The sequence below is a fragment of the Festucalex cinctus genome, chromosome 19, assembly GCF_051991245.1.
Source record: "Festucalex cinctus isolate MCC-2025b chromosome 19, RoL_Fcin_1.0, whole genome shotgun sequence".
Taxonomy (NCBI): domain Eukaryota; kingdom Metazoa; phylum Chordata; class Actinopteri; order Syngnathiformes; family Syngnathidae; genus Festucalex; species Festucalex cinctus.
The window spans coordinates 1,812,292-1,838,369 of NC_135429.1; the positions used below are offsets into that span (position 1 = coordinate 1,812,292).

The 26,078-nt window shown below is 34.9% G+C and overlaps 3 protein-coding genes and 4 long non-coding RNA genes across 25 annotated transcripts in view; 5 read left to right on the plus strand and 2 right to left on the minus strand.

Annotated features, from left to right (window-relative positions):
• The first annotated feature begins 86 nt into the window (after window positions 1–86).
• On the plus strand, window positions 87–3,045 carry LOC144008132 (uncharacterized). 2 transcript variants are annotated; one of them, XM_077508232.1, is made up of 10 exons: window positions 87–707; window positions 895–1,436; window positions 1,516–1,593; window positions 1,867–1,913; window positions 1,990–2,040; window positions 2,114–2,174; window positions 2,408–2,471; window positions 2,531–2,619; window positions 2,696–2,765; window positions 2,860–3,045. In XM_077508232.1, exons 4-10 carry the CDS (start codon window positions 1,896–1,898, stop codon window positions 2,960–2,962), a joined length of 456 nt encoding a protein of 151 aa, XP_077364358.1. In that variant the 5' UTR covers window positions 87–707; window positions 895–1,436; window positions 1,516–1,593; window positions 1,867–1,895; the 3' UTR covers window positions 2,963–3,045. The 2 variants fall into 2 exon arrangements, 1 of the variants encoding a protein (XP_077364358.1); XR_013280627.1 differs by adding an exon at window positions 2,269–2,326 and having other exon boundaries at window positions 895–1,913.
• Window positions 614–26,078, minus strand: part of LOC144008136 (uncharacterized) — a 34,573-nt gene continuing 9,108 nt past the window's right edge. The window contains exons 8-10 of one of the 6 annotated variants that reach the window (XR_013280650.1): window positions 1,833–1,942; window positions 1,362–1,570; window positions 615–1,157 (exon numbers count right to left, since the gene is read on the minus strand). This is a non-coding gene — a long non-coding RNA (uncharacterized LOC144008136). Of the gene's footprint in view, window positions 1,158–1,361; window positions 1,943–14,415; window positions 14,426–14,629; window positions 15,195–26,078 lie in introns of those variants that run through there. The other 5 variants (XR_013280649.1, XR_013280643.1, XR_013280645.1 and 2 more) reach the window with 5 other exon arrangements.
• LOC144008144 (uncharacterized) lies at window positions 3,569–7,004 on the plus strand. The gene is made up of 3 exons (XR_013280677.1): window positions 3,569–4,010; window positions 6,184–6,267; window positions 6,765–7,004. It is a non-coding gene; the product is annotated as an uncharacterized LOC144008144 (long non-coding RNA).
• On the plus strand, window positions 10,176–12,925 carry LOC144008143 (uncharacterized). Of its 2 annotated transcripts, none has more exons than XR_013280675.1 (2): window positions 10,176–11,777; window positions 12,764–12,925. It is a non-coding gene; the product is annotated as an uncharacterized LOC144008143 (long non-coding RNA). The 2 variants fall into 2 exon arrangements; XR_013280676.1 differs by having other exon boundaries at window positions 10,176–11,726.
• On the plus strand, window positions 13,678–16,277 carry LOC144008130 (uncharacterized). Of its 9 annotated transcripts, XM_077508224.1 has the most exons (11): window positions 13,678–13,977; window positions 14,158–14,192; window positions 14,281–14,320; window positions 14,395–14,443; window positions 14,523–15,165; window positions 15,246–15,296; window positions 15,370–15,430; window positions 15,657–15,720; window positions 15,780–15,868; window positions 15,947–16,016; window positions 16,109–16,277. In XM_077508224.1, the coding sequence occupies exons 5-11, from the start codon at window positions 15,148–15,150 to the stop codon at window positions 16,233–16,235; spliced, it is 480 nt and encodes a 159-aa protein (XP_077364350.1). In that variant the 5' UTR covers window positions 13,678–13,977; window positions 14,158–14,192; window positions 14,281–14,320; window positions 14,395–14,443; window positions 14,523–15,147; the 3' UTR covers window positions 16,236–16,277. The 9 variants fall into 9 exon arrangements, with proteins under 9 accessions (XP_077364350.1, XP_077364355.1, XP_077364357.1 ...); XM_077508229.1 differs by having other exon boundaries at window positions 14,158–14,704; window positions 14,784–14,861; window positions 15,119–15,165; XM_077508231.1 differs by having other exon boundaries at window positions 14,158–14,594; window positions 14,653–14,704; window positions 14,784–15,165.
• On the minus strand, window positions 15,328–23,570 carry LOC144008141 (uncharacterized). Its single transcript, XR_013280672.1, has 7 exons — window positions 23,176–23,570; window positions 22,856–22,939; window positions 19,845–19,924; window positions 16,084–16,205; window positions 15,800–15,970; window positions 15,638–15,717; window positions 15,328–15,567 (listed from the first exon to the last, which is right to left on the minus strand). It is a non-coding gene; the product is annotated as an uncharacterized LOC144008141 (long non-coding RNA).
• LOC144008133 (uncharacterized) lies at window positions 16,802–25,811 on the plus strand. 4 transcript variants are annotated; one of them, XM_077508233.1, is made up of 6 exons: window positions 16,802–17,224; window positions 19,868–19,955; window positions 20,453–20,509; window positions 23,687–23,801; window positions 24,535–24,620; window positions 25,651–25,811. In XM_077508233.1, exons 3-6 carry the CDS (start codon window positions 20,453–20,455, stop codon window positions 25,762–25,764), a joined length of 372 nt encoding a protein of 123 aa, XP_077364359.1. In that variant the 5' UTR covers window positions 16,802–17,224; window positions 19,868–19,955; the 3' UTR covers window positions 25,765–25,811. The 4 variants fall into 4 exon arrangements, 1 of the variants encoding a protein (XP_077364359.1); XR_013280628.1 differs by lacking the exon at window positions 24,535–24,620; XR_013280629.1 differs by lacking the exons at window positions 20,453–20,509; window positions 24,535–24,620.

Below are 26,078 nucleotides of genomic sequence, written 5' to 3' on the forward strand. Positions count from 1 at the left end.
TGGCTTGTGGTGGACGAGTCGACGTCCATGTTACGTAAAGGATCAATGTGCATTTAGCACTTGGAATACTAAAACATAAATCGCCGCTACTCGGACAAAGTGGCCGAGCGGTAAAAACTTTGCCTGGTGTGCAGACGACCACGGTTCGATCCCCGGTGACCCCAATTTACAATTCAAAAGCAAGAAAGAGTGAGAATCGAACCCGAGCGTGCTGATGCACAGGCGAAGTCATTTACCATTCGACTATCTCGAAGTGAAAAATTTCAGTCGTTTGGTCGTATTTAAATGTTGTTTGACGCATTTGCGATTTGCTGCGTCACTGTGACACTTGATGAATACGTTCTAAAAAAACGAAACCGGCATGAGAACCACTGGCCGAGTGGTGAAGGATCATGTCTCCGGAGCAGACGAACCGGGTTCAAGCCCCGGACGCGGTGGACGCGTCTTTCTATGAAGCACTTTGAATGTTTCTCTCTTGCGTATTCAATGCAGTAAACTTCGATTTGTGTTTGTTTCTATGTTAAATAGCGAACTTTTTTATTTTTGTGCTTGTTTTTTTTTTTAAATAGTGACGTCATCACCGGAAACCTATTTAAGCCGGAAGAAACGCGACGTTCATTCTTTCTCACCTCAGACAGCATCGCGTCGTCCTCGTCTTCCTGCTGCTCCGCACGAATTTCCACAAGATCTTACAACACTTTGACCAGGTTAGTGTTCGTGCTTTTAATAACTTTAAATTCGCTACTTTTGTTCACTTTTAGCGCAATGTAGCACTTTTGGCGTGGTTGCATCTTGCAAACACGTTTGTGCCAGCATTGCTACTAAAAAAAAAAAAAGGTTCTACGAGGTTAAACTGCACCAAAACGCTTTTATTGTCACTTTTTTTTTCCCCAGAATCGCGATGAAAACAAAGCGACGTTTTCCGGAAGGTAAGTAGACCAAAATGTAACAATTACACGGACTGAATCAAGCAGATTTAAATACATGCGTGTTAATTGTCTAATTGTTTGTCTACAGATGGAAATCTTCAAATTGAGCCTAAAATGGCCGACTTGCTGTGCGTTTCAACGTGGACTAACAAACCAGTTTGCATCAAGTGTTTCTAAATGTCTCCTTTCTGTCCACAGGCTCGCATCTTCAACAAATGGCCAGATTGACTGCAAAAATGGCAGAATGCAAGTTTTTATTAAATATATCTATTATTAAAACAGACAAAATAAAGTTTTAGGTTGTGTTTCTTATTTCTGTCCACAGGCTCTAAAATGGCCGACTTGCTGTCGTTTGAGGCGTGGCTTCATGAGACTTTCAACTAAGCTAAACTAGCTTGTAAGGCCGACTGTTGCAAAAGTTAAAATGCTTACACAAACGTTGTCGTATCTTTCAGGCCAGCAGCTGCACGTCGTCGTGGAAGAGGCGTCCAGTGCTGCCCTTCACTGGTGAAACACACGTTCACAAGAGCCCAAATGTTTGACACGTTTATTTAAGCATGTGATTGAACCTCTTGTATCACTTCAGGCATAACGAGCTCGGCACAGGAGATCTGGATGAGATGGACGACAGCTTCAAAGAGCTGTGGAACAAGACTGGCAACAAGTGAACATTTTCTTTTTCCATTTAATGTTTCACCAAAGCGGCAATGAGAAACTGCAGTCAGGACCCTCTTCCAATTCTGGTCCTTCAGGGCCAGAGTCTTGCAGGTTTTACTTTTTTCTGCACAACAGCTGATTCTGATCTTTAAGAGTCAGGTGTGATGTACAGAAAAATGTAAATCGTACAGGACTCAGGCCCAAAAGGACCAGGATTGGGGAAGCCTGGTTAACAAGGTACTTTACCCTCTTGCATGTTCTTCCTGCTGTTGTCCACCAGGTGGTGGTGAAGAGCCTGATTGACGCAACATGGCTCCTCCTGTGCAGGTCAAAGTCATCTTCATCAAGGTTTGGACCTGTTGCAAAGATTTAACTTAACACATTTTTTTCCTTAAAATTCTAGATGGTGCAGTCCATCAGACATGATCAACTTGTGTCCAACATGAGTGTCAACGTAAACTCCAAACAAATTTGCCAATTAAACATTTCAAAGTGCACTCACCTGCATTCTTTGACTCTGCATGCAGCGCACCTTCCAGTCCAAGTGGGGCCCGTCCGAGTTTCTGCAATCAAGACGACTCCTTGCAGGTGGTGCTCCAAGCTGCCTCCATTTTCAACGTTTTAGTTTTAAATAAAGAAAATAAATGAGCATGTTGCCTGGTCCCTTGCTTGTGTTGTGCAGGTTTGTCCGTCCTCTTCACAGGTGTGCCAGCATGTTCGGCGTGCTGCTTCAACAAGAGGTTAATTATTAAAAAAAAAAACTGCGCTAAAAAAGTGATTGTCTGTTTGCCATGGTGTCCACCTTGCATGTTGTGTTGCAGATGAAGCTGCTGGATGTTCCAAGATGAAAGAAAGCAGACTGATTGGAGTTGGTGTCCTCAGCTGGTAAGAGAAAAAATTTGATTTCAGCTTTCAATTGTCTCATTTGAATTTGATGTGTCCAGTGTGGAGGACGACGGGGTACCTGCTGACAGCCAAAGTTCAACGACGAGCCAACAACTTTTGCTTTTCTTGCTGATTTTGCATCCACAAGGTACATGGCAGATGTTGACACTCTTGATTGCACAATCAGGCCAACCTTGATCAACTCGCCTTTTTTTCCTCTTTAGGCAGCAAGGAAGGTGATGAGCTTCCTGAAAATGCAGTGGTGTGGAAACAAGTTACAGAAAACTCGTCTTGGTAGGTTTTTCATGCTAAACTTTTTTTTTTTTTTCTGCACTAGAAGTTGACTTAACTTTGTGACTCACTTTTTTTTTTTTTTTTGACGTCTTAGGTCCACGTTCTTCTTCCTGGCCAGCCACTTGACCACATGCAGTGAGGAGCAGACTTATTTTTTTTTTTTAGGTCCATGCGCTTCTTCCTGGCTGACCTGTTGACCACAAGATCATCCAACATGTAACTTTTGTTTGCTTTGTGATTGACTCTGCAGAAGAAAAAATAAAGCTTGATTACAAAAGAACACTTTAATTCTTGATTTGTTTCTCAAAACATCACAAACACAACATAAAAAAAAAAAATCTAAACTTAAAAAAAAAAAAAAAAACATATAAAAAAATTAAAACTTAAAAAAAAAAAAAAAAAACTTCTAAATTCTTTTTTTGGATTTCTTTTTTTGAGGGTTTTTTTTTTTTTTTTTTTTTTTCCTGGAATTTTTTTTTTCCCCTCAAATTGGGCAGGATGAGGCCGGAATACTGGTTTGTGATTGGCTAATAGTTCTGGAAGTGGGCGGAGCAATGAGGATGAAAGGCTATGATTGGTTGATAAGTGGGTGTGGCTATGCAAACTAGAAGCGCTGTGATTGGTTGGTGTAAGTGGGTGTGGTTATAAAATTTTAAAGCGACGTGATTGGTCAGAATTGCAAAAGTAAGCCCGTTTTTGCAAAATCGAACACTGTGATTGGTCGGTTTGGGGTGGGCGTGGTTATGCAAATTTGAGCTGCTTCGTGATTGGTGGAGCCAAAACTGGGCGGAGTTAGAGGTAGTCAAAGCAGCGGAGAGCTTCTGGAAGCCATTTTGAAGTGTTGAGGTAAGAGTTTCACATCAGTTACTCCAATGGACACGAGACTTTTTGTGTTCACCTCAGCCAAAGTGGCTCAAATTTGACAATTTGGAGAGCAACAGGAGGAGGAATATGAGACGACAGAGTGGTAAACTGCTGTCAGACTCAGAATCGTTTGTTTGCCACTACACAGCAAAGGCTTCCAATGCGCCGAGGGCACATTTGACTGATAAAACACAAAGACGCCCGTTCAAGTTGAAGCATTTATTGAACACAAAAGCTTGACATGACAATTTGAAAGCCTTTGAGGCGCTTTTGTGTGGGACCGACTCAGCTGAAGGAGCTCACATGTGGCGTCACTTCCTTCCAATGCCACACGGACACCACGTGAGCACACCAACCGACATCTCGCACTGGCAATCAAACGTAAGTGCCGTGTACTTTGCAACATCCTCACACACCTCTGGACAGGTTTTCAAATCACAAGTTCATTTAAAAAAAAAAAAAAACAAGGTAGAAAATGGCGGAGCTAACAGGTGCTCAAAAAGTCATGGAGAAGCCTTTGGCAGACTGACAGAAGAGTTTATTGTCAAGGCAAAAACTCTTCGTAGGGGCTAACGAGGCATCGCAGGTGTGTCAACATGTTTTTTTGTATGTTTTTTTTGTCCTTTGTCCATTACAAAAATTAGAAAAGATTGATAAAGGTGCTCCTTTGTTAAGTTTATCCTTTTTTTTTTTTTTATTATTTATTTATTTTATTTTTGTCCATTACAAAAATTAGAAAAGATTGATAAAAGTGCTCCTTTGTTAAGTTTCCTTTTTTTTTTTTTTTTTTTTTTTTTTCCCCCCCATTACAAAAATTAGAAAAGATTGATAAAGGTGCTCCTTTGTTAAGTCTATCCTTTTTTCCTTTTTCTTTTTTTTGTCCATTACAAAAATTTTAAAAGATTGATAAAAGTGCTCCTTTGTTAAGTGCTTTTTTTTTTTTTTTGTCCATTACAAAAATTAGAAAAGTTTGATAAAGATGCTCCTTTGTTAAGTCTATCCTTTTTTAAAAAAAAATTATTTATTATATTTTTGTCCATTACAAAAATTAGAAAAGATTGATAAAGGTGCTCCTTTGTTAAGTGCTTTTTTTTTTTTTTTGTCCATTACAAAAATTAGAAAAGTTTGATAAAGATGCTGCTTTGTTAAGTCTATCCTTTTTTTTTTATTTAATTTATTTATTTTATTTTTGTCCATTACAAAAATTAGAAAAGATTGATAAAGGTGCTCCTTTGTTAAGTTTCCTTTTTTTTTTTTTTTTTTTTTTTTTTTTTTTTTTGCCCATTACAAAAATTAGAAAAGATTGATAAAGGTGCTCCTTTGTTAAGTTTATCCTTTTTTTATTATTATTTATTTTATTTTTGTCCATTACAAAAATTAGAAGATTGATAAAGGTGCTCCTTTGTTAAGTCTGTCCTTTTTTTTTCTTTTTCCTGTCCATTACAAAAAAATTTAAAAGATTGATAAAGGTGCTACTTTGTTAAGTGCTTTTTTTTTTTTTTTGTCCTTTGTCCATTACAAAAATTAGAAAAGATTGATAAAGGTGCTCCTTTGTTAAGTCTATCCTTTTTTTTATTTTATTTTATTTTTGTCCATTACAAAAATTAGAAAAGATTGATAATGGTGCTCCTTTGTTAAGTTTATCCTTTTTTTTTTTTTTTTTTTTTTTTATTTTATTTTTGTCCATTACAAAAATTAGAAAAGATTGATAAAGGTGCTCCTTTGTTAAGTTTATCCTTTTTTTTTTTCTTTTTTTTTGTCCATTACAAAAATTAGAAAAGATTGATAAAGATGCTGCTTTGTTAAGTCTATCCTTTTTTTTTTTTTAATTTATTTTATTTTTGTCCATTACAAAAATTAGAAAAGATTGATAAAGGTGCTCCTTTGTTAAGTGCTTTTTTTTTTTTTTGTCCATTACAAAAATTAGAAAAGTTTGATAAAGATGCTGCTTTGTTAAGTCTATCCTTTTTTTTTTTTTAATTTATTTTATTTTTGTCCATTACAAAAATTAGAAAAGATTGATAAAGGTGCTCCTTTGTTAAGTTTCCTTTTTTTATTTTTTATTATTTTTTTTTTTTTGCCCATTACAAAAATTTGAAAAGATTGATAAAGGTGCTCCTTTGTTAAGTTTATCCTTTTTTTATTATTATTTATTTTATTTTTGTCCATTACAAAAATTAGAAGATTGATAAAGGTGCTCCTTTGTTAAGTCTGTCCTTTTTTTTTTTTTTCCTTTCTTTTTCCTGTCCATTACAAAAAAATTTAAAAGATTGATAAAGGTGCTCCTTTGTTAAGTGCTTTTTTATTTTTTTTTTGTCCTTTGTCCATTACAAAAATTAGAAAAGATTGATAAAGGTGCTCCTTTGTTAAGTCTATCCTTTTTTTTATTTTATTTTATTTTTGTCCATTACAAAAATTAGAAAAGATTGATAATGGTGCTCCTTTGTTAAGCCTATCCTTTTTATTTTTTTTTATTTATTTATTTTTTCTTGTCCTTTGTCCATTACAAAATCACAACACTGCGTACTTACAATCATCATGTGTCCAAATGCAGGTTGCCGTCCGTCCGTCCGTCCAGTCTGTCGGCTGCTGAAAGGTCCCCCGAGGCTGTCAATCATCCAGACAAAAAAACAAAGCGGTGAGTCACATTGTCAACACTTTTCACAATGGCCACATAATGATCAGAATCGGATAACGTCAATATGGCAAAATGAGTTCAAATTAGACATCAAACAGGCAACAAACTGCTCCTCCATCAGTCCTTCACCTTCCCGTGGAAAAAGATTACTTGATTCGGGCAATATGACTCTCAAAAATGGAAAATGATCTTGAAAAGATATTTTCCATCTCAAAAATATGAAAATGTTTTTAAAAACAGTTTTACCTTGACAATACAGTTTGCGTCTTAAGAGTATTTAAATAAAAAAAAAACATACCAACTTGAATATCACATTCTTCAAATCACTTGTATTTATTTATCTATTAATTTAAATGATTTCTTGAATAATTATGGTACACTTCGCTTTTTCTTCTCAGAATCAATTGTTATATTTATTTTCATAATGTTTTTGATTCAAGAGTTTCACTTTTGTCCACTAACTGATCAGTTTTTTTCTTGTTTTTTTTGTGCGTGAGATGAAAGTCTTCCCTTCCACAAGGAATCGCTTCAACAAGATTTCAAGCTCAGAAAATGTAAACTTTACATATTCAGATTTTATATTGCAATAGAAAAAAAAATACATGCTAAATATAAAAATCTTAATTATGGCTGCAACTAACAGCAATAATTGATTAATCTGTCGATTATTTTGCAGGGCAATTAATTGGATAGAAAAAAAAAACTTTACATTTCATTATTTCAATATTAGTTGAAAGTTTACCATGCACAATAAACGGATTATGATTACTGTAAAACTATTTTTTGAAAAAATAAAAAATTAAAAAAAATATCCCCAAAAGAAAGTAACATTGTTTAGGCAGTACCTACGGGTTGAAGAAGAAAAAAAAAAACTGCTTTTTAGCACATTTCAATCGAAACTTATTTTAATAAACAAAGTGCAAAAACAAGATTTTTAAAAACCTTCATTAAGTTTATGAAAATCACAACAGTATTTTTTTCTCAATCTACACTGTTAGCAATTTGTTCCACAAGTCCCATTACTGCCTTTCTCAATAAGGTTTATGTGAAAATAGTTTACTGGATTTTTTTATTTTTTTTAAAGAACTATGACAGTAACAATATATAGGTTTGTAATTAGTAAATCAATGTTGATCTCCACTCTTATAAATCAGAATAACTTTTGCTGTTTTCGTTTTGAGAGGTTGCACTATAAATTTGACAATACTTGATATTCAAGCCGTATCAATATTTAAACAGTCAGTGGACTTTAAGAAAATAAAAAAAAAATAAAAAAAAGGAGACTTAAACAATTGATCAATGATGACGATGGTTTGAAATTGTGCTCGGAATGGCCTTTGAAAATTCCAAAGGAGTCGTCTCCATACAGCAGCAAAATAAAAGCTACATCCAAATTGATAACCCAAAATGAGAGACACCTCTCATATGGCGACACTCCATACTCCAATGTTGGGCTTAGTCGAATTATTTCAATAAATATATATATTTTTTCAATCTTTAAACAGTTTTTCTCATTCTTTATGACAGGTCGTCTTAAAAAAAAAAAAAAAAAAAAAAAAAAAAAAAGATTTCTTTTTTTAAACAAATGTTCAGAAATTATTAGCAGTATTCATATTATGAGGAGCTTGTGCAGGTGTACAGTCAGTGTGTTTTGGTCTGTGGATATTTCTTTAAAAACAAATATGAAAAATAAGAGAGTCATTTGATTTTCGTTTTAAAATAGATTGAAATACAGCTTGATTTTCTCGTTTGGCTGTCTGGAACGGGTAAGGAGAAGTCTCATTACTGTTTTAGTGAGTGAGTGAGAGAGATTTAAAAATATATAAGACATTTAAAAATATTTGTAAAAATATAAGATACATTTAAAAAAAATTAACTACAAGAGACATTTAAAAATATATTTTTTTAAATAAGACATTTAAAAATATTTTAAAAAATACAAGACATTTAAAAATATATTTAAAAAAATACAAGATATTTAAAAATATAAAAAAATACAAGATATTTAAAAATATATAAGACATTTAAAAATATTTGTAAAAATATAAGATACATTTAAAAAAATTAACTACAAGAGACATTTAAAAATATTTTTTTAAAATAAGACATTTAAAAATATTTTTAAAAATACAAGACATTTAAAAGTATATTTAAAAAAATACAAGATATTTAAAAATATAAAAAAAATACAAGATATTTTAAAATATTTTAAAAAAATACAGACATTTAAAAGTATTTTTATAAAATGAGACATTTAAAAATAATTTTATAAAATATGAGACATTTAAACATATTTAAAAAAATAGACATTTAAAAATATTTTTAAAAAACACAAGACATTTAAAAAATATTTGTAATAAAATGACATTTAAAAATAGGAGATGTCTGATGTATGTCGTTTTTTTTATTATCATTATTATTATTATTATTATTATTATTATTATTATTGCATTAAAAGACGGGTACCGGTAATTATGTCTACATGTGTAGTTTGTCTAATTTTGTCTGGAGATGGTCACATAGAATCGATATTGGGGTTGTTGTTTTGTTTGTTTTTTTGTTTGTTTTTTTTAGATGTCAATGTCGCCATCTCCTGGCCAGTATGAGAAATGCTCGGGGTGACAACTTCGAGATCCAAAAACAAAAAACAAGTCGGTTTTTTTTTTTCGGCTTGTGCCTCGTGCGGTCTCCTTTTTACGTTGTTGAAGTAAAAATTGATAATTAAACTGTTACTAGGCTTTCCTTTCTCGTTCCAGACAACCAAACGAGAATAACGAGCTGTATTTCAAATTTGGTGTTTCTATTTTAAAACGAAAATGAAATAATATGACTCGTTTTTCTATTTCTATATCTGTTTTCAAACGAATATCAAATGACCCAAAGAGTGAGAATGTTTTGAGCGACTCTCCACCAGCGGCACAAGAACAAAACAGGAGCAAAATAGGCATGTGTTACCTTTTGTAGAAGATGTTGGTGACGAGATGTAGCAATTTGTAGCATGTGAAGCCATTACTCTATTTTCATTGTGGCCGTCAGCATCTGTTTGGAGAAGAAAACAAGAATCAAGTCAAGCGTTTTCCTTGATTGACTTTTGATTGACAGCTGAGTGCTACTTGTAGGCGTGCTAGCTGCCTAGCCACCCGGCTTTGTTGACATATTAGCAAGCGAGCTTCCAATGACCTTGCGAGTAACATTAAACAAGCTCAAATGTTATCAAGAGCCTTCTAGGTCGTGTATTAGTCATACACATATAAAGGGCAGTTTAAAATACTCACTCGAACGACAGGACTGCGATTGATTGAAGGCTTGCTTCTGCTTCCTATACGTACGGTAAGCGAGAACGTTCAATTCACATTAAGGCAAAGTACGTGGTTGTCTGAAGAAAAAATAAAAAATAAAAATTACGTTGAGGTTCATAATGTGTACATATTTCTTTGGTTTTACATCTTCGGGTAATCCGATTGAGTTAGGGAAACACTTCCAAATATCTTTCAAAACAAAAAGTAAAAATAATTTTTTGAAACGAAAATGAAAGTGGCGAATGTGCTTTGGTGAAATAACCTGCTCGGCTGTCGACGCCAAAAGCGTGAAGTAAATGAATGAATAAATGAATTTGATTGTTTATTTTTGTATTTATTTACACATTTATTTGTATTTTTTTTATCTATTTTATTTTTATTTTTGTGTTTGTACTTTTTGATCAAGCATTGTCCAAGCACAGAATCTGAAGGTTGATACACGACAAACACAAAGATAATCGTGATGTTCTTGATATGTTGTTATAAAGGTGAGACACTTTTGCAGTCCTGATGACAGGCCAGCAGGCGGCGCTAGTGTGCAACAAGCGGAAAATTTTGAATGGTGGGCTGACGTCACGTCCGACTGCAGCTCGCTTGATGCAGGTTTGTTTGTTTTTTCTGCGACCATATGCGTGGTCTTCTGTCAGCTCGGTAGGTGAGCACACGAGCAACTTTTTGCCGTTTGTTGCCCTTTCTCACATGACGTTTTGCTTCTTGTAGGATTTGCACATTTGAGGGAAAAGAGCGTTTGAGGTTCGAGCACATCACGTCACAATGCGTTTCTTTGCTTCATTGAGAACGGCTCGCTCTTTTACCACCGTTTCAAACTTTATTTTTTCTTGCTGGCCAGCAATCTGTTGGGTTTAGGGAAACACTTCCAAACAATCTTTCAAAACTAATAGTGAATTGAGTTTTTGTCACGGAAATGAAAATGGCGAATGTGCTTTGTTGAAATAACCTGCTCAGTTGTCGACGCCAAAATTGGTCAAAACATCTTTTTTTTTCATTCTTGTTCACCATGAATCATTGCTCGCCGATTTATCAACCGTTTGACCTATTTTCTTGGTCACACTGATTGTTTTCAAATACACTCGCATTGACGCTCTCCCTTCACCGCAAGGGGGCGCACTTTAACGGGACGTCACACTGGAAGGGTCTATATATGGCGACCCGCGTGCTTGGTGGGATATGTTTTTTTTTTTTTTTTTTAATTTAGGTGAGACACTTTTGCAGTCCTGATGACAGGCCAGCGGGCGGCGCTAGTGTGCAACAAGTGGTAAAAATTTGAATGGTGGGCTGACGTCACGTCCGACTGCAGCTCGCATGATGCAGGTTTGTTTGTTTTTTCTGCGACCATATGCGTGGTCTTCTGTCAGCTCGGCAGGTGAGCACACGAGCAACTTTTTGGCGTTTGTTGCCCTTTCTCACATGACGTTTTGCTTCTTGTAGGATTTGCACATTTGAGGGAAAAGAGCGTTTGAGGTTTGAGCACATCACGTCACAATGCGTTTCTTTGCTTCCTTGAGAACGGCTCGCTGTTTTACCACCGTTTCAAATTGTATTTTATTTTTTTCCTGCTGGCCAGCAATCTGTTGGCGTGAGGGAAACACTTCCAAACAATCTTTCCAAACTATTAGTAAATTGAATTTTTGTAACGGAAATGAAAATGGCGAATGTGCTTTGTTGAAATAACCTGCTCAGTTGTCGACGCCAAAATTGGTCAAAACATCTTTTTTTTTTTCATTCTTGTTCACCATGTATCATTGCTCGCCGATTTATCAACTGTTTGAACTATTTTCTTGGTCAAAATGATTGTTTTCAAATACACTCGCATTGACGCTCTCCCTTCACCGCAAGGGGGCGCACTTTAACGGGACGTCACACTGGAAGGGTCTATATATGGCGAGACGCGTGCTTGTGTTTTTTTTTTTTATAAGCATTTATTTATCAACAAATGAAGCTTACAGGCTTACAAAAACATAGACATGTACATCTGGGCGATCTCAAAAACAAACGTGAAAAAACAACATAGATATGTTATAAAGGTGAGACACTTTTGCAATCCTGATGACAGGCCAGCAGGCGGCGCTAGTGTGCAACAAGCGGAAGAATTTGAATGGTGGGCTGACGTCACGTCCGACTGCAGCTCGCGTGATGCAGGTTTGTTTATTTTTCTGCGACCATATGCGTGGTCTTCTGTCAGCTCGGTAGGTGAGCACACGAGCAACTTTTTGGCATTTGTTGCCCTTTCTCACATGACGTTTTGCTTCTTGTAGGATTTGCACATTTGAGGGAAAAGAGCGTTTGAGGTTCGAGCACATCACGTCACAATGCGTTTCTTTGCTTCAATGAGAACGGCTCGCTCTTTTACCACCGTTTCAAACTTTATTTTATTTTTTCTGCTGGCTAGCAATCTGTTGGCGCTAGGGAAACACTTCCAAACAATCTTTCAAAACCTTAAGTAAATAGAGTTTTTGTAACGGAAATGAAAATGGCGAATGTGCTTTGTTGAAATAACCTGCTCAGTTGTCGACACCAAAATTTGGTCAAAACTTTTTCTTTCTTTTTTTTCCATTCTTGGGAAGTCCTCCTTACAACAGACAGCGTGCACAAGTTCACCATGTATCATTGCTCGCCGATTTATCAACTGTTTGACCTATTTTCTTGGTCACACTGATTGTTTTCTAATACGAGTGTATTAGATGCATATAATTTATATATGTATTGAAGGCAGGTGTAAAATGCCTTAAGTTCTGTTTAATGAATTAAAAAGAAAAACATCATAAATCATGCTATTTCTACTAATTACTGTCAAATATTTTCTCCAATTTGGATACTGTAAATTTATAGAATCGTATGCCGATAAACATTTATTGGGAGGAGCAATATGGCGGCCTCGCATTTGGCTATTGAGAGCGCCGTCCATCGCACGTTACATGGTACTTATTAGAATATTGAATTGTGTGGTCTATATAAAATTTGTACTTTTGTGTGAGGAAAATCAAATAAAAGATCACAGAAATTTACCAGTTGCTTCGTTCAGTTTGTATTATTGGTGTATATAAAATGCCCATATCACACAGTTCTACTGCAAAACGGTCAAGTAAAACAACTGCATCATATTTTCTCGAGATGTTGTATTTTTTGATTGTGCGTTTGTACCTAATGTAATGTCCCCATATGTCACCCCCCTGCAGAGAACATGTGGTGCTCTGGGTCCTCTTCCAAACTGCCTGGCCGCTGTGAGACCACCAGATGACGAGTCGGCAGCTCTCCCACCCCCAAGTGTCCCCACATTTGTTCCCGTGTAATATTGTGAATTCATCTTTGTTTCTCGTAATAAAGCACAAGTACCAAAACTCCACTGCTTCTTTACTTCAGTCATAAAGTGACTTAGCAATTCCAAGACGAGCCCCCTGCGGCTTGACAATGAAAGCAGACCACACCATGACAAATATGCTCAAATCGAGTCATGACAAAGTTTACAATTGAAATACTCGTCTGCTATTTGTATGAAACACTGAGCAATGCTAACGTGCAAGCTGATATTTAAAAAGTGAATGGTCAGTCAAATGTTTCAAGTGGATATCGGGCAGGACAGGTTTAGTGATGGAGGTGAACTTGACATTTTGACTTTGGTAAATGTTCACTTTGATGGCGAAAGGAAACACAAGCAGTCCTGCCAAAGCCAACGTGCCAGCGGCTGGCTTGTGGTGGACGAGTCGACGTCCATGTTACGTAAAGGATCAATGTGCATTTGGCACTTGGAATACTAAAACATAAATCGCCGCTACTCGGACAAAGTGGCCGAGCGGTAAAAACTTTGCCTGGTGTGCAGACGACCACGGTTCGATCCCCGGTGACCCCAATTTACAATTCAAAAGCAAGAAAGAGTGAGCATCGAACCCGAGCGTGCTGATGCACAGGCGAAGTCATTTACCACTCGACTATCTCGAAGTGAAAAATTTCAGTCGTTTGGTCGTATTTAAATGTTGTTTGACGCATTTGCGATTTGCTGCGTCACTGTGACACTTGATGAATACGTTCTAAAAAAAAGAAATCGTCGTGAGAACTGCTGGCCGAGTGGTGAAGGATCATGTCTGCAGAGCAGACGAACCGGGTTCAAGCCCCGGACGCGGTGGACGCGTCTTTCTATGAAGCACTTTGAATGTTTCTCTCTTGCTTATTCAATGCAGTAAACTTCGATTTGTGTTTGTTTCTATGTTAAATAGCGAACTTTTTTATTTTTTTGCTTGTTTTTTTTTTTAAATAGTGACGTCATCACCGGAAACCTATTTAAGCCGGAAGAAACGCGACGTTCATTCTTTCTCACCTCAGACAGCATCGCTTCGTCCTCGTCTTCCTGCTGCTCCGCACGAATTTCCACAAGATCTTACAACACTTTGACCAGGTTAGTGTTCGCGCTTTTAATAACTTTAAATTCGCTACTTTTGTTCACTTTTAACGCAATGTAGCACTTTTGGCGTGGTTGCATCTTGCAAACACGTTTGTGCCAGCATTGCTACTAAAAAAAAGGTTCTACGAGGTTAAACTGCACCAAAACGCTTTTATTGTCACATTTTTTTTCCAGAATCGCGATGAAAACAAAGCGACGTTTTCCGGAAGGTAAGTAGACCAAAATTTAACAATTACACGGACTGAATCAAGCAGATTTAAATACATGCGTGTTAATTGTCTAATTGTTTGTCTACAGGTGGAAATCTTCAAATTGAGCCTAAAATGGCCGACTTGCTGTGCGTTTCAACGTGGACTCACAAGCAAACCAGTTTGTATCAAGTGTTTCTAAATGTCTCCTTTCTGTCCACAGGCTTGCATCTTCAACACAACGGCCAGATTGACTGCAAAAATGGCAGAATGCAAGTTTTTATTAAATATATCTATTATTAAAACAGACAAAATAAAGTTTTAGGTTGTGTTTCTTATTTCTGTCCACAGGCTCTAAAATGGCCGACTTGCTGTCGTTTGAGGCGTGGCTTCATGAGACTTTCAACTAAGCTAAACTAGCTTGTAAGGCCGACTGTTGCAAAAGTTAAAATGCTTACACAAACGTTGTCGTATCTTTCAGGCCAGCAGCTGCACGTCGTCGTGGAAGAGGCGTCCAGTGCTGCCCTTCACTGGTGAAACACACGTTCACAAGAGCCCAAATGTTTGACACGTTTATTTAAGCATGTGATTGAACCTCTTGTATCACTTCAGGCATAACGAGCTCGGCACAGGAGATCTGGATGAGATGGACGACAGCTTCAAAGAGCTGTGGAACAAGACTGGCAACAAGTGAACATTTTCTTTTTCCATTTAATGTTTCACCAAATTGGCAATGAGAAACTGCAGTCAGGACCCTCTTCCAATTCTGGTCCTTCAGGTTTTACATTTTTCTGCACAACAGCTGATTCTGATCTTTAAGAGTCAGGTGTGATGTACAGAAAAATGTAAATCGTACAGGACTCAGGCCCAAAAGGACCAGAATTGGGGAAGCCTGGTTAACAAGGTACTTTACCCTCTTGCATGTTCTTCCTGCTGTTGTCCACCAGGTGGTGGTGAAGAGCCTGATTGACCCAACATGGCTCCTCCTGTGCAGGTCAAAGTCATCTTCATCAAGGTTTGGACCTGTTGCAAAGATTTAACTTGATTAACACATTTTTTTCCTTAAAATTCTAGATGGTGCAGTCCATCAGACATGATCAACTTGTGTCCAACATGAGTGCCAACGTAAATTCCAAACAAATTTGCCAATTAAACGTTTTAAAGTGCACTCACCTGCGTTCTCTTTGACTGCATGCAGCGCACCTTCCAGTCCAAGTGGGGCCTGTCGGAGTTTCTGCAATCAAGACGACTCCTTGCAGGTGGTGCTCCAAGCTGCCTCCATTTTCAACATTGTAGTTTAAAATAAAGAAAATAAATGAGCATGTTGCCTAGTCCCTTGCTTGTATTGTGCAGGTTTGTCCGTCCTCTTCACAGGTGTGCCAGCATGTTCGGCGTGCTGCTTCAACAAGAGGTTAATTATTTAAAAAAAAAAAAAAAAAAAAGTGTCTGTTTGCCATGGTGTCCACCTTGCATGTTGTGTTGCAGATGAAGCTGCTGGATGTTCCAAGATGAAAGAAAGCAGACTGATTGGAGTTGGTGTCCTCAGCTGGTAAGAGAAAAAGTTTGATTTCAGCTTTCAATTGTCTCATTTGAATTTGATGTGTCCAGTGTGGAGGACGACGGGGTACCTGCTGACGGCCAAAGTTCAACAACAAGCCAACAACTTGTGCTTTTCTTGCTGATTTTGCATCCACAAGGTACATGGCAGATGTTGACACTCTTGATTGCACAATCAGGCCAACCTTGATCAACTCGCCTTTTTTTTTCCTCTTTAGGCAGCAAGGAAGGTGATGAGCTTCCTGAAAATGCAGTGGTGTGGAAACAAGTTACAGAAAACTCGTCTTGGTAGGTTTTTCATGCTAAACTTTTTTTTTTTTTCTGCACTAGAAGTTGACTTAACTTTGTGACTCACTTTTTTTTTTTTTTTGCCGTCTTAGGTCCACGTTCTTCTTCCTGGCCAGCCACTTGACCACATGCAGTGAGGAGCAGACTTATTTTTTTTTTTTTAGGTCCATGTTCTTCTTCCTGGCTGACCTGTTGACCACAAGATCATCCAACATGTAACTTTTGTTTGCTTTGTGATTGACTCTGCAAAAGAAAAAATAAAGCTTGATTACAAAAGAACACTTTAATTCTTGATTTGTTTCCCAAAACATCACAAACATAAAAAAAAAAATAACATAAAAAAAAAATATAAACTTTAAAAAAAAAAAACAACTTTTAAATTCTTTTTTGGATTTCTTTTTTTTTTTTTGGTTTTTTTTTTTCCCTGGAAATTTTTTTTTTTTCCCCTCAAATTGGGCAGGATGAGGCCGGAATACTGGTTTGTGATTGGCTAATAGTTCTGGAAGTGGGCGGAGCAATGAGGATAAAAGGCTATGATTGGTTGATAAGTGGGTGTGGCTATGCAAACTAGAAGCGCTGTGATTGGTTGGTGTAAGTGGGTGTGGTTATAAAATTTTAAAGCGACGTGATTGGTCAGAATTGCAAAAGTAAGCCCGTTTTTGCAAAATCGAACACAGTGATTGGTCGGTTTGGGGTGGGCGTGGTTATGCAAATTTGAGCTGCTTCGTGATTGGTGGAGCCAAAACTGGGCGGAGTTAGAGGTAGTCAAAGCAGCAGAGAGCTTCTGGAAGCCATTTTGAAGTGTTGAGGTAAGAGTTTCACATCAGTTACTCCAATGAACACGAGACTTTTTGTGTTCACGTCAGCCAAAGTGGCTCAAATTTGACAATTTGGAGAGCAACAGGAGGAGGAATATGAGACGACAGAGTGGTAAACTGCTGTCAGACTCAGAATCGTTTGTTTGCCACTACACAGCAAAGGCTTCCAATGCGCCGAGGGCACATTTGACTGATAAAACACAAAGACGCCCGTTCAAGTTGAAGCATTTATTGAACACAAAAGCTTGACATGACAATTTGAAAGCCTTTGAGGCGCTTTTGTGTGGGACCGACTCAGCTGAAGGAGCTCACATGTGACGTCACTTCCTTCCAATGCCACACGGACACCACGTGAGCACACCAACCGACATCTCGCACTGGCAATCAAACGTAAGTGCCGTGTACTTTGCAACATCCTCACACACCTCTGGACAGGTTTTCAAATCACAAGTTCATTTAAAAAAAAAAAACAAGGTAGAAAATGGCGGAGCTAACAGGTGCTCAAAAAGTCATGGAGAAGCCTTTGGCAGACTGACAGAAGAGTTTATTGTCAAGGCAAAAACTCTTCGTCAGGGCTAACGAGGCATCGCAGGTGTGTCAACATGTTTTTTTGTATGGTTTTTTTGTCCTTTGTCCATTACAAAAATTAGAAAAGATTGATAAAGGTGCTCCTTTGTTAAGTCTATCCTTTTGTCTTTTTTTTTTTCTTTTTTTTTTTCATTTTTGTTCATTACAAAAATTTGAAAAGATTGATAAAGGTGCTCCTTTGTTAAGTCTATCCTTTTTTATTTTTATTTTTTTTTTATTTTTGTCCATTACAAAAATTAGAAAAGATTGATAAAGGTGCTCCTTTGTTAAGTTTATCCTTTTTTTTAATTATTATTTATTTTATTTTTGTCCATTACAAAAATTAGAAGATTGATAAAGGTGCTCCTTTGTTAAGTTCATCCTTTTTATTGTTTATTTTTATTTTTTTATTTTTGTTCATTACAAAAATTTGAAAAGATTGATAAAAGTGCTCCTTTGTTAAGTCTATCCTTTTGTCTTTTTTTTTTTCTTTTTTTTTATTTCATTTTTGTTCATTACAAAAATTTGAAAAGATTGATAAAGGTGCTCCTTTGTTAAGTCTATCCTTTTTTTTTCTTTTTTTTTGTCCATTACAAAAATTTTAAAAGATTGATAAAAGTGCTCCTTTGTTAAGTGCTTTTTTTTTTATTTTTGTCCATTACAAAAATTAGAAGATTGATAAAGGTGTTCCTTTGTTAAGTTCATCCTTTTTTTTTTTTTTTTTTTTTTATTTTATTTTTGTTCATTACAAAAATTTTAAAAGATTGATAAAGGTGCTCCTTTGTTAAGTCTATCCTTTTTTTTTTCTTTTTTTTTGTCCATTACAAAAATTTTAAAAGATTGATAAAAGTGCTCCTTTGTTAAGTGCTTTTATTTTTATTTTTGTCCATTACAAAAATTAGAAGATTGATAAAGGTGTTCCTTTGTTAAGTTCATCCTTTTTTTTTTTTTTTTTTTTTTTATTTTATTTTTGTTCATTACAAAAATTTTAAAAGATTGATAAAGGTGCTCCTTTGTTAAGTCTATCCTTTTTTTTTTCTTTTTTTTGTCCATTACAAAAATTTTAAAAGATTGATAAAAGTGCTCCTTTAAGTGCTTTTTTTTTTATTTTTGTCCATTACAAAAATTAGAAGATTGATAAAGGTGTTCCTTTGTTAAGTTCATCCTTTTTTTTTTTTTTTTTTTTTTTTTTTTTTTGTTCATTACAAAAAATTTGAAAAGATTGATAAAAGTGCTCCTTTGTTAAGTGCTTTTTTTTTTTTTGTCCATTACAAAAATTAGAAAAGATTGATAAAGGTGCTCCTTTGTTAAGTTTCCTTTTTTTTTAATTTATTTATTTATTTTATTTTTGCCCATTACAAAAATTAGAAAAGATTGATAAAGGTGCTCCTTTGTTAAGTCTATCCTTTTTTTTATTTTTATTTTTGTCCATTACAAAAATTAGAAGATTGATAAAGGTGTTCCTTTGTTAAGTTCATCCTTTTTTTTTTTTTTTTTTTTTTATTTTATTTTTGTTCATTACAAAAATTTTAAAAGATTGATAAAGGTGCTCCTTTGTTAAGTCTATCCTTTTTTTTTTCTTTTTTTTGTCCATTACAAAAATTTTAAAAGATTGATAAAAGTGCTCCTTTGTTAAGTGCTTTTTTTTTTATTTTTGTCCATTACAAAAATTAGAAGATTGATAAAGGTGTTCCTTTGTTAAGTTCATCCTTTTTTTTTTTTTTTTTTTTTTTGTTCATTACAAAAAATTTGAAAAGATTGATAAAAGTGCTCCTTTGTTAAGTGCTTTTTTTTTTTTTGTCCATTACAAAAATTAGAAAAGATTGATAAAAGTGCTCCTTTGTTAAGTTTCCTTTTTTTTTAATTTATTTATTTATTTTATTTTTGCCCATTACAAAAATTAGAAAAGATTGATAAAGGTGCTCCTTTGTTAAGTTTATCCTTTTTTTTTAGTATTATTTATTTTATTTTTGTCCATTACAAACATTAGAAAAGATTGCTAAAGGTGCTCCTTTGTTAAGTTTCCTTTTTTTTTTATTTATTTATTTATTTTATTTTTGCCCATTACAAAAATTAGAAAAGATTGATAAAGGTGCTCCTTTGTTAAGTTCATCCTTTTTTATTTATTTATTTTTTATTTTTTATTTTTGTTCATTACAAAAATTTGAAAAGATTGATAAAGGTGCTCCTTTGTTAAGTCTATCCTTTTTTTTATTTTATTTTATTTTTGTCCATTACAAAAATTAGAAAAGATTGATAAAGGTGCTCCTTTGTTAAGCCTATCCTTTTTATTTTATTTTTTATTATTATTATTTTTTTGTACTTTGTCCATTACAAAAATTAGAAAAGATTGATAAAGGTGCTCCTTTGTTAAGTTTATCCTTTTTTTTTTTTTTCTTGTCCTTTGTCCATTACAAAATCACAACACTGCGTACTTACTCACAATCATCATGTGTCCAAATGCAGGTTGCCGTCCATCCGTCCGTCCGTCCAGTCTGTCGGCTGCTGAAAGGTCCCCCGAGGCTGTCAATCATCCAGACAAAAAAACAAAGCGGTGAGTCACATTGTCAACACTTTTCACAATGGCCACATAATGATCAGAATCGGATATCGTCAATATGGCAAAATGAGTTCAAATTAGACATCAAACAAGCAACAAACTGCTCCTCCATCAGTCCTTCACCTTCCCGTGGAAAAAGATTACTTGATTCGGGCAATATGACTCTCAAAAATGGAAAATGATCTTGAAAAGATATTTTCCATCTCAAAAATATGAAAATGTTTTTAAAAACAGTTTTACATTGACAATACAGTTTGCGTCTTAAGAGTATTTAAATTAAAAAAAAAACATACCAACTTGAATATCACATTCTTCAAATCACTTGTATTTATTTATCTATTAATTTAAACGATTTCTTGAATAATTATGGTACACTTCGCTTTTTCTTCTCAGAATCAATTGTTATATTTATCTTCATAATTTTTTTGATTCAAGAGTTTCACTTTTGTCCACTAACTGATCAGTTTTTTTCTTGTTTTTTTGTGCGTCAGATGAAAGTCTTCCCTTCCACAAGGAATCGCTTCAACAAGATTTCAAGCTCAGAAAATGTAAACTTTACATATTCAGATTTTATATTGCAATAGAAAAAAAAATACATGCTAAATATAAAAATCTTAATTATGGCTGCAACTAACAGCAATAATTGATTAATCTGTCGATTATTTTGCAGGGCAATTAATTGGATAGAAAAAAAAAACCTTTACATTTCATTATTTCAATATTAGTTGAAAGTTTACCGTGCACAATAAACGGATTATGATTACTGTAAAACTATTTTTTGAAAAAATAAAAAAATTAAAAAAATATCCCCAAAAGAAAGTAACATTATTTAGGCAGTACCTACGGGTTGAAGAAGAAAAAAACAACAAAAACTGCTTTTTAGCACATTTCAATCGAAACTTATTTTAATAAACAAAGTGCAAAAACAAGATTTTTAAAAACCTTTCAAAAACCTTCATTATGTCTATGAAAATCACAACAGTATTTTTTTCTCAATCTACACTGTTAGCAATTTGTTCCACAAGTCCCATTACTGCCTTTCTCAATAAGGTTTATGTGAAAATAGTTTACTGGATTTTTTTATTTTTTTTAAAGAACTATGACAGTAACAATATATAGGTTTGTAATTAGTAAATCAATGTTGATCTCCACTCTTATAAATCAGAATAACTTTTGCTGTTTTCGTTTTGAGAGGTTGCACTATAAATTTGACAATACTTGATATTCAAGCCGTATCAATATTTAAACAGTCAGTGGACTTTAAGAAAATAAAAAAAAAAATAAAAAAAAGGAGACTTAAACAATTCATCAATGATGACGATGGTTTGAAATTGTGCTCGGAATGGCCTTTGAAAATTCCAAAGGAGGAGTCTCCATACAGCAGCAAAATAAAAGCTACATCCAAATTGATAACCCAAAATGAGAGACACCTCTCATATGGCGACACTCCATACTCCAATGTTGGGCTTAGTCGAATTATTTCAATAAATATATATATTTGTTCAATCTTTAAACAGTTTTTCTCATTCTTTATGACAGGTCGTCTTAAAAAAAAAAAAAAAAAAAAGATTTCTTTTTTTAAACAAATGTTCAGAAATTATTAGCAGTATTCATATTATGAGGAGCTTGTGCAGGTGTACAGTCAGTGTGTTTTGGTCTGTGGATATTTCTTTAAAAACAAATATTAAAAATAAGAGTGAGTCATTTGATTTTCGTTTTAAAATAGATTGAAATACAGCTTGATTTTCTCGTTTGGCTGTCTGGAACGGGTAAGGAGAAGTCTCATTACTGTTTTAGTGAGTGAGTGAGAGAGATTTAAAAATATATAAGACATTTAAAAATATTTGTAAAAATATAAGATACATTTAAAAAAAATTAACTACAAGAGACATTTAAAAATATTTTTTTTTAAATAAGACATTTAAAAATATTTTAAAAAATACAAGACATTTAAAAATATATTTAAAAAAAATACAAGATATTTATAAATATAAAAAAATACAAGATATTTAAAAATATTTAAAAATATATAAGACATTTAAAAATATTTGTAAAAATATAAGATACATTTAAAAAAATTAACTACAAGAGACATTTAAAAATATTTTTTAAAAATAAGACATTTAAAAATATTTTTAAAAATACAAGACATTTAAAAATATATTTAAAAAAATACAAGATATTTAAAAATATTAAAAAAATACAAGATATTTTAAAATATTTTAAAAAAATACAGACATTTAAAAATATTTTTAAAAAACACAAGACATTTAAAAAATATTTGTAATAAAATGACATTTAAAAATAGGAGATGTCTGATGTATGTCGTTTTTTTTATTATCATTATTATTATTATTATTATTATTATTATTATTATTATTATTATTGCATTAAAAGACGGGTACCGGTAATTATGTCTACATGTGTAGTTTGTCTAATTTTGTCTGGAGATGGTCACATAGAATCGATATTGGGGTTGTTGTTTTGTTTGTTTTTTTGTTTGTTTTTTTTAGATGTCAATGTCGCCATCTCTTGGCCAGTATGAGAAATGCTCGGGGTGACAACTTCGAGATCCAAAAACAAAAAACAAGTCGGTTTTTTTTTTTCGGCTTGTGCCTCGTGCGGTCTCCTTTTTACGTTGTTGAAGTAAAAATTGATAATTAAACTGTTACTAGGCTTTCCTTTCTCGTTCCAGACAACCAAACGAGAATAACGAGCTGTATTTCAAATTTGGTGTTTCTATTTTAAAACGAAAATGAAATAATATGACTCGTTTTTCTATTTCTATATCTGTTTTCAAACGAATATCAAATGACCCAAAGAGTGAGAATGTTTTGAGCGACTCTCCACCAGCGGCACAAGAACAAAACAGGAGCAAAATAGGCATGTGTTACCTTTTGTAGAAGATGTTGGTGACGAGATGTAGCAATTTGTAGCATGTGAAGCCATTACTCTATTTTCATTGTGGCCGTCAGCTTCTGTTTGGAGAAGAAAACAAGAATCAAGTCAAGCGTTTTCCTTGATTGACTTTTGATTGACAGCTGAGTGCTACTTGTAGGCGTGCTAGCTGCCTAGCCACCCGGCTTTGTTGACATATTAGCAAGCGAGCTTCCAATGACCTTGCGAGTAACATTAAACAAGCTCAAATGTTATCAAGAGCCTTCTAGGTCGTGTATTAGTCATACACATATAAAGGGCAGTTTAAAATACTCACTCGAACGACAGGACTGCGATTGATTGAAGGCTTGCTTCTGCTTCCTATACGTACGGTAAGCGAGAACGTTCAATTCACATTAAGGCAAAGTACGTGGTTGTCTGAAGAAAAAATAAAAAATAAAAATTACGTTGAGGTTCATAATGTGTACATATTTCTTTGGTTTTACATCTTCGGGTAATCCGATTGAGTTAGGGAAACACTTCCAAATATCTTTCAAAACAAAAAGTAAAAATAATTTTTTGAAACGAAAATGAAAGTGGCGAATGTGCTTTGGTGAAATAACCTGCTCGGCTGTCGACGCCAAAAGCGTGAAGTAAATGAATGAATAAATGAATTTGATTGTTTATTTTTGTATTTATTTACACATTTATTTGTATTTTTTTTATCTATTTTTTTTTATTTTTGTGTTTGTACTTTTTGATCAAGCATTGTCCAAGCACAGAATCTGAAGGTTGATACACGACAAACACAAAGATAATCGTGATGTTCTTGATATGTTGTTATAAAGGTGAGACACTTTTGCAGTCCTGATGACAGGCCAGCAGGCGGCGCTAGTGTGCAACAAGCGGAAAATTTTGAATGGTGGGCTGACGTCACGTCCGACTGCAGCTCGCTTGATGCAGGTTTGTTTGTTTTTTCTGCGACCATATGCGTGGTCTTCTGTCAGCTCGGTAGGCGAGCACACGAGCAACTTTTTGGCGTTTGTTGCCCTTTCTCACATGACGTTTTGCTTCTTGTAGGATTTGCACATTTGAGGGAAAAGAGCGTTTGAGGTTCGAGCACATCACGTCACAATGCGTTTCTTTGCTTCAATGAGAACGGCTCGCTCTTTTACCACCGTTTCAAACTTTATTTTTTCTTGCTGGCCAGCAATCTGTTGGCGTTAGGGAAACACTTCCAAACAATCTTTCAAAACTAATAGTGAATTGAGTTTTTGTCACGGAAATGAAAATGGCGAATGTGCTTTGTTGAAATAACCTGCTCAGTTGTCGACACCAAAATTGGTCAAAACATCTTTTTTTTTTCATTCTTGTTCACCATGAATCATTGCTCGCCGATTTATCAACCGTTTGACCTATTTTCTTGGTCACACTGATTGTTTTCAAATACACTCGCATTGACGCTCTCCCTTCACCGCAAGGGGGCGCACTTTAACGGGACGTCACACTGGAAGGGTCTATATATGGCGACCCGCGTGCTTGTGTTTTTTTTTTATAAGCATTTATTTATCAACAAATGAAGCTTACAGGCTTACAAAAACATAGACATGTACATCTGGGCGATCTAAAAAACAAACGTGAAAAAACAACATAGATATGTTATAAAGGTGAGACACTTTTGCTATCCTGATGACAGGCCAGCAGGCGGCGCTAGTGTGCAACAAGCGGAAGAATTTGAATGGTGGCCTGACGTCACGTCCGACTGCAGCTCGCGTGGTACAGGTTTGTTTATTTTTTGCGACCATATGCGTGGTCTTCTGTCAGCTCGGTAGGTGAGCACACGAGCAACTTTTTGGCGTTTGTTGCCCTTTCTCACATGACGTTTTGCTTCTTGTAGGATTTGCACATTTGAGGTAAAAGAGCGTTTGAGGTTCGAGCACATCACGTCACAATGCGTTTCTTTGCTTCAATGAGAACGGCTCGCTCTTTTACCACCGTTTCAAACTTTATTTTATTTTTTCTGCTGGCCAGCAATCTGTTGGCGCTAGGGAAACACTTCCAATCTTTCAAAACCTTAAGTAAATTGAGTTTTTGTAACGGAAATGAAAATGGCGAATGTGCTTTGTTGAAATAACCTGCTCAGTTGTTGACGCCAAAATTTGGTCAAAACATCTTTTTTTTTTTTTTTTTCATTCTTGGGAAGTCCTCCTTACAACGGACAGCGTGCACAAGTTCACCATGTATCATTGCTCGCCGATTTATGCCGGTTTGACCTATTTTCTTGGTCACACTGATTGTTTTCTAATACGAGTGTATTGGATGCATATAATTTATATATGTATTGAAGGCAGGTGTAAAATGCCTTAAGTTCTGTTTAATGAATTAAAAAGAAAAACATAAATCATGCTATTTCTACTAATTACTGTCAAATATTTTCTCCAATTTGGATACTGTAAATTTATAGAATCGTATGCCGATAAACATTTATTGGGAGGAGCAATATGGCGGCCTCGCATTTGGCTATTGAGAGCGCGTCCATCGCACGTTACATGGTACTTATTAGAATATTGAATTGAATTGTGTGGTCTATATAAAATTTGTACTTTTGTGTGAGGAAAATCAAATAAAAGATCACAGAAATTTACCAGTTGCTTCGTTCAGTTTGTATTATTGGTGTATATAAAATGCCCATATCACACAGTTCTATTGCAAAATGGTCAAGTAAAACAACTGCATCATATTTTCTCGAGATGTTGTATTTGATTGTGCGTTTGTACCTAATGTAATGTCCCCATATGTCACCCCCCTGCAGAGAACATGTGGTGCTCTGGGTCCTCTTCCAAACTGCCTGGCCGCTGTGAGACCACCAGATGACGAGTCGGCAGCTCTCCCACCCCCAAGTGTCCCCACATTTGTTCCCGTGTAATATTGTGAATTCATCTTTGTTTCTCGTAATAAAGCACAAGTACCAAAACTCCACTGCTTCTTTACTTCAGTCATAAAGTGACTTAGCAATTCCAAGACGAGCCCCCTGCGGCTTGACAATGAAAGCAGACCACACCATGACAAATATGCTCAAATCGAGTCATGACAAAGTTTACAATTGAAATACTCGTCTGCTATTTGTATGAAACACTGAGCAATGCTAACGTGCAAGCTGATATTTAAAAAGTGAATGGTCAGTCAAATGTTTCAAGTGGATATCGGGCAGGACAGGTTTAGTGATGGAGGTGAACTTGA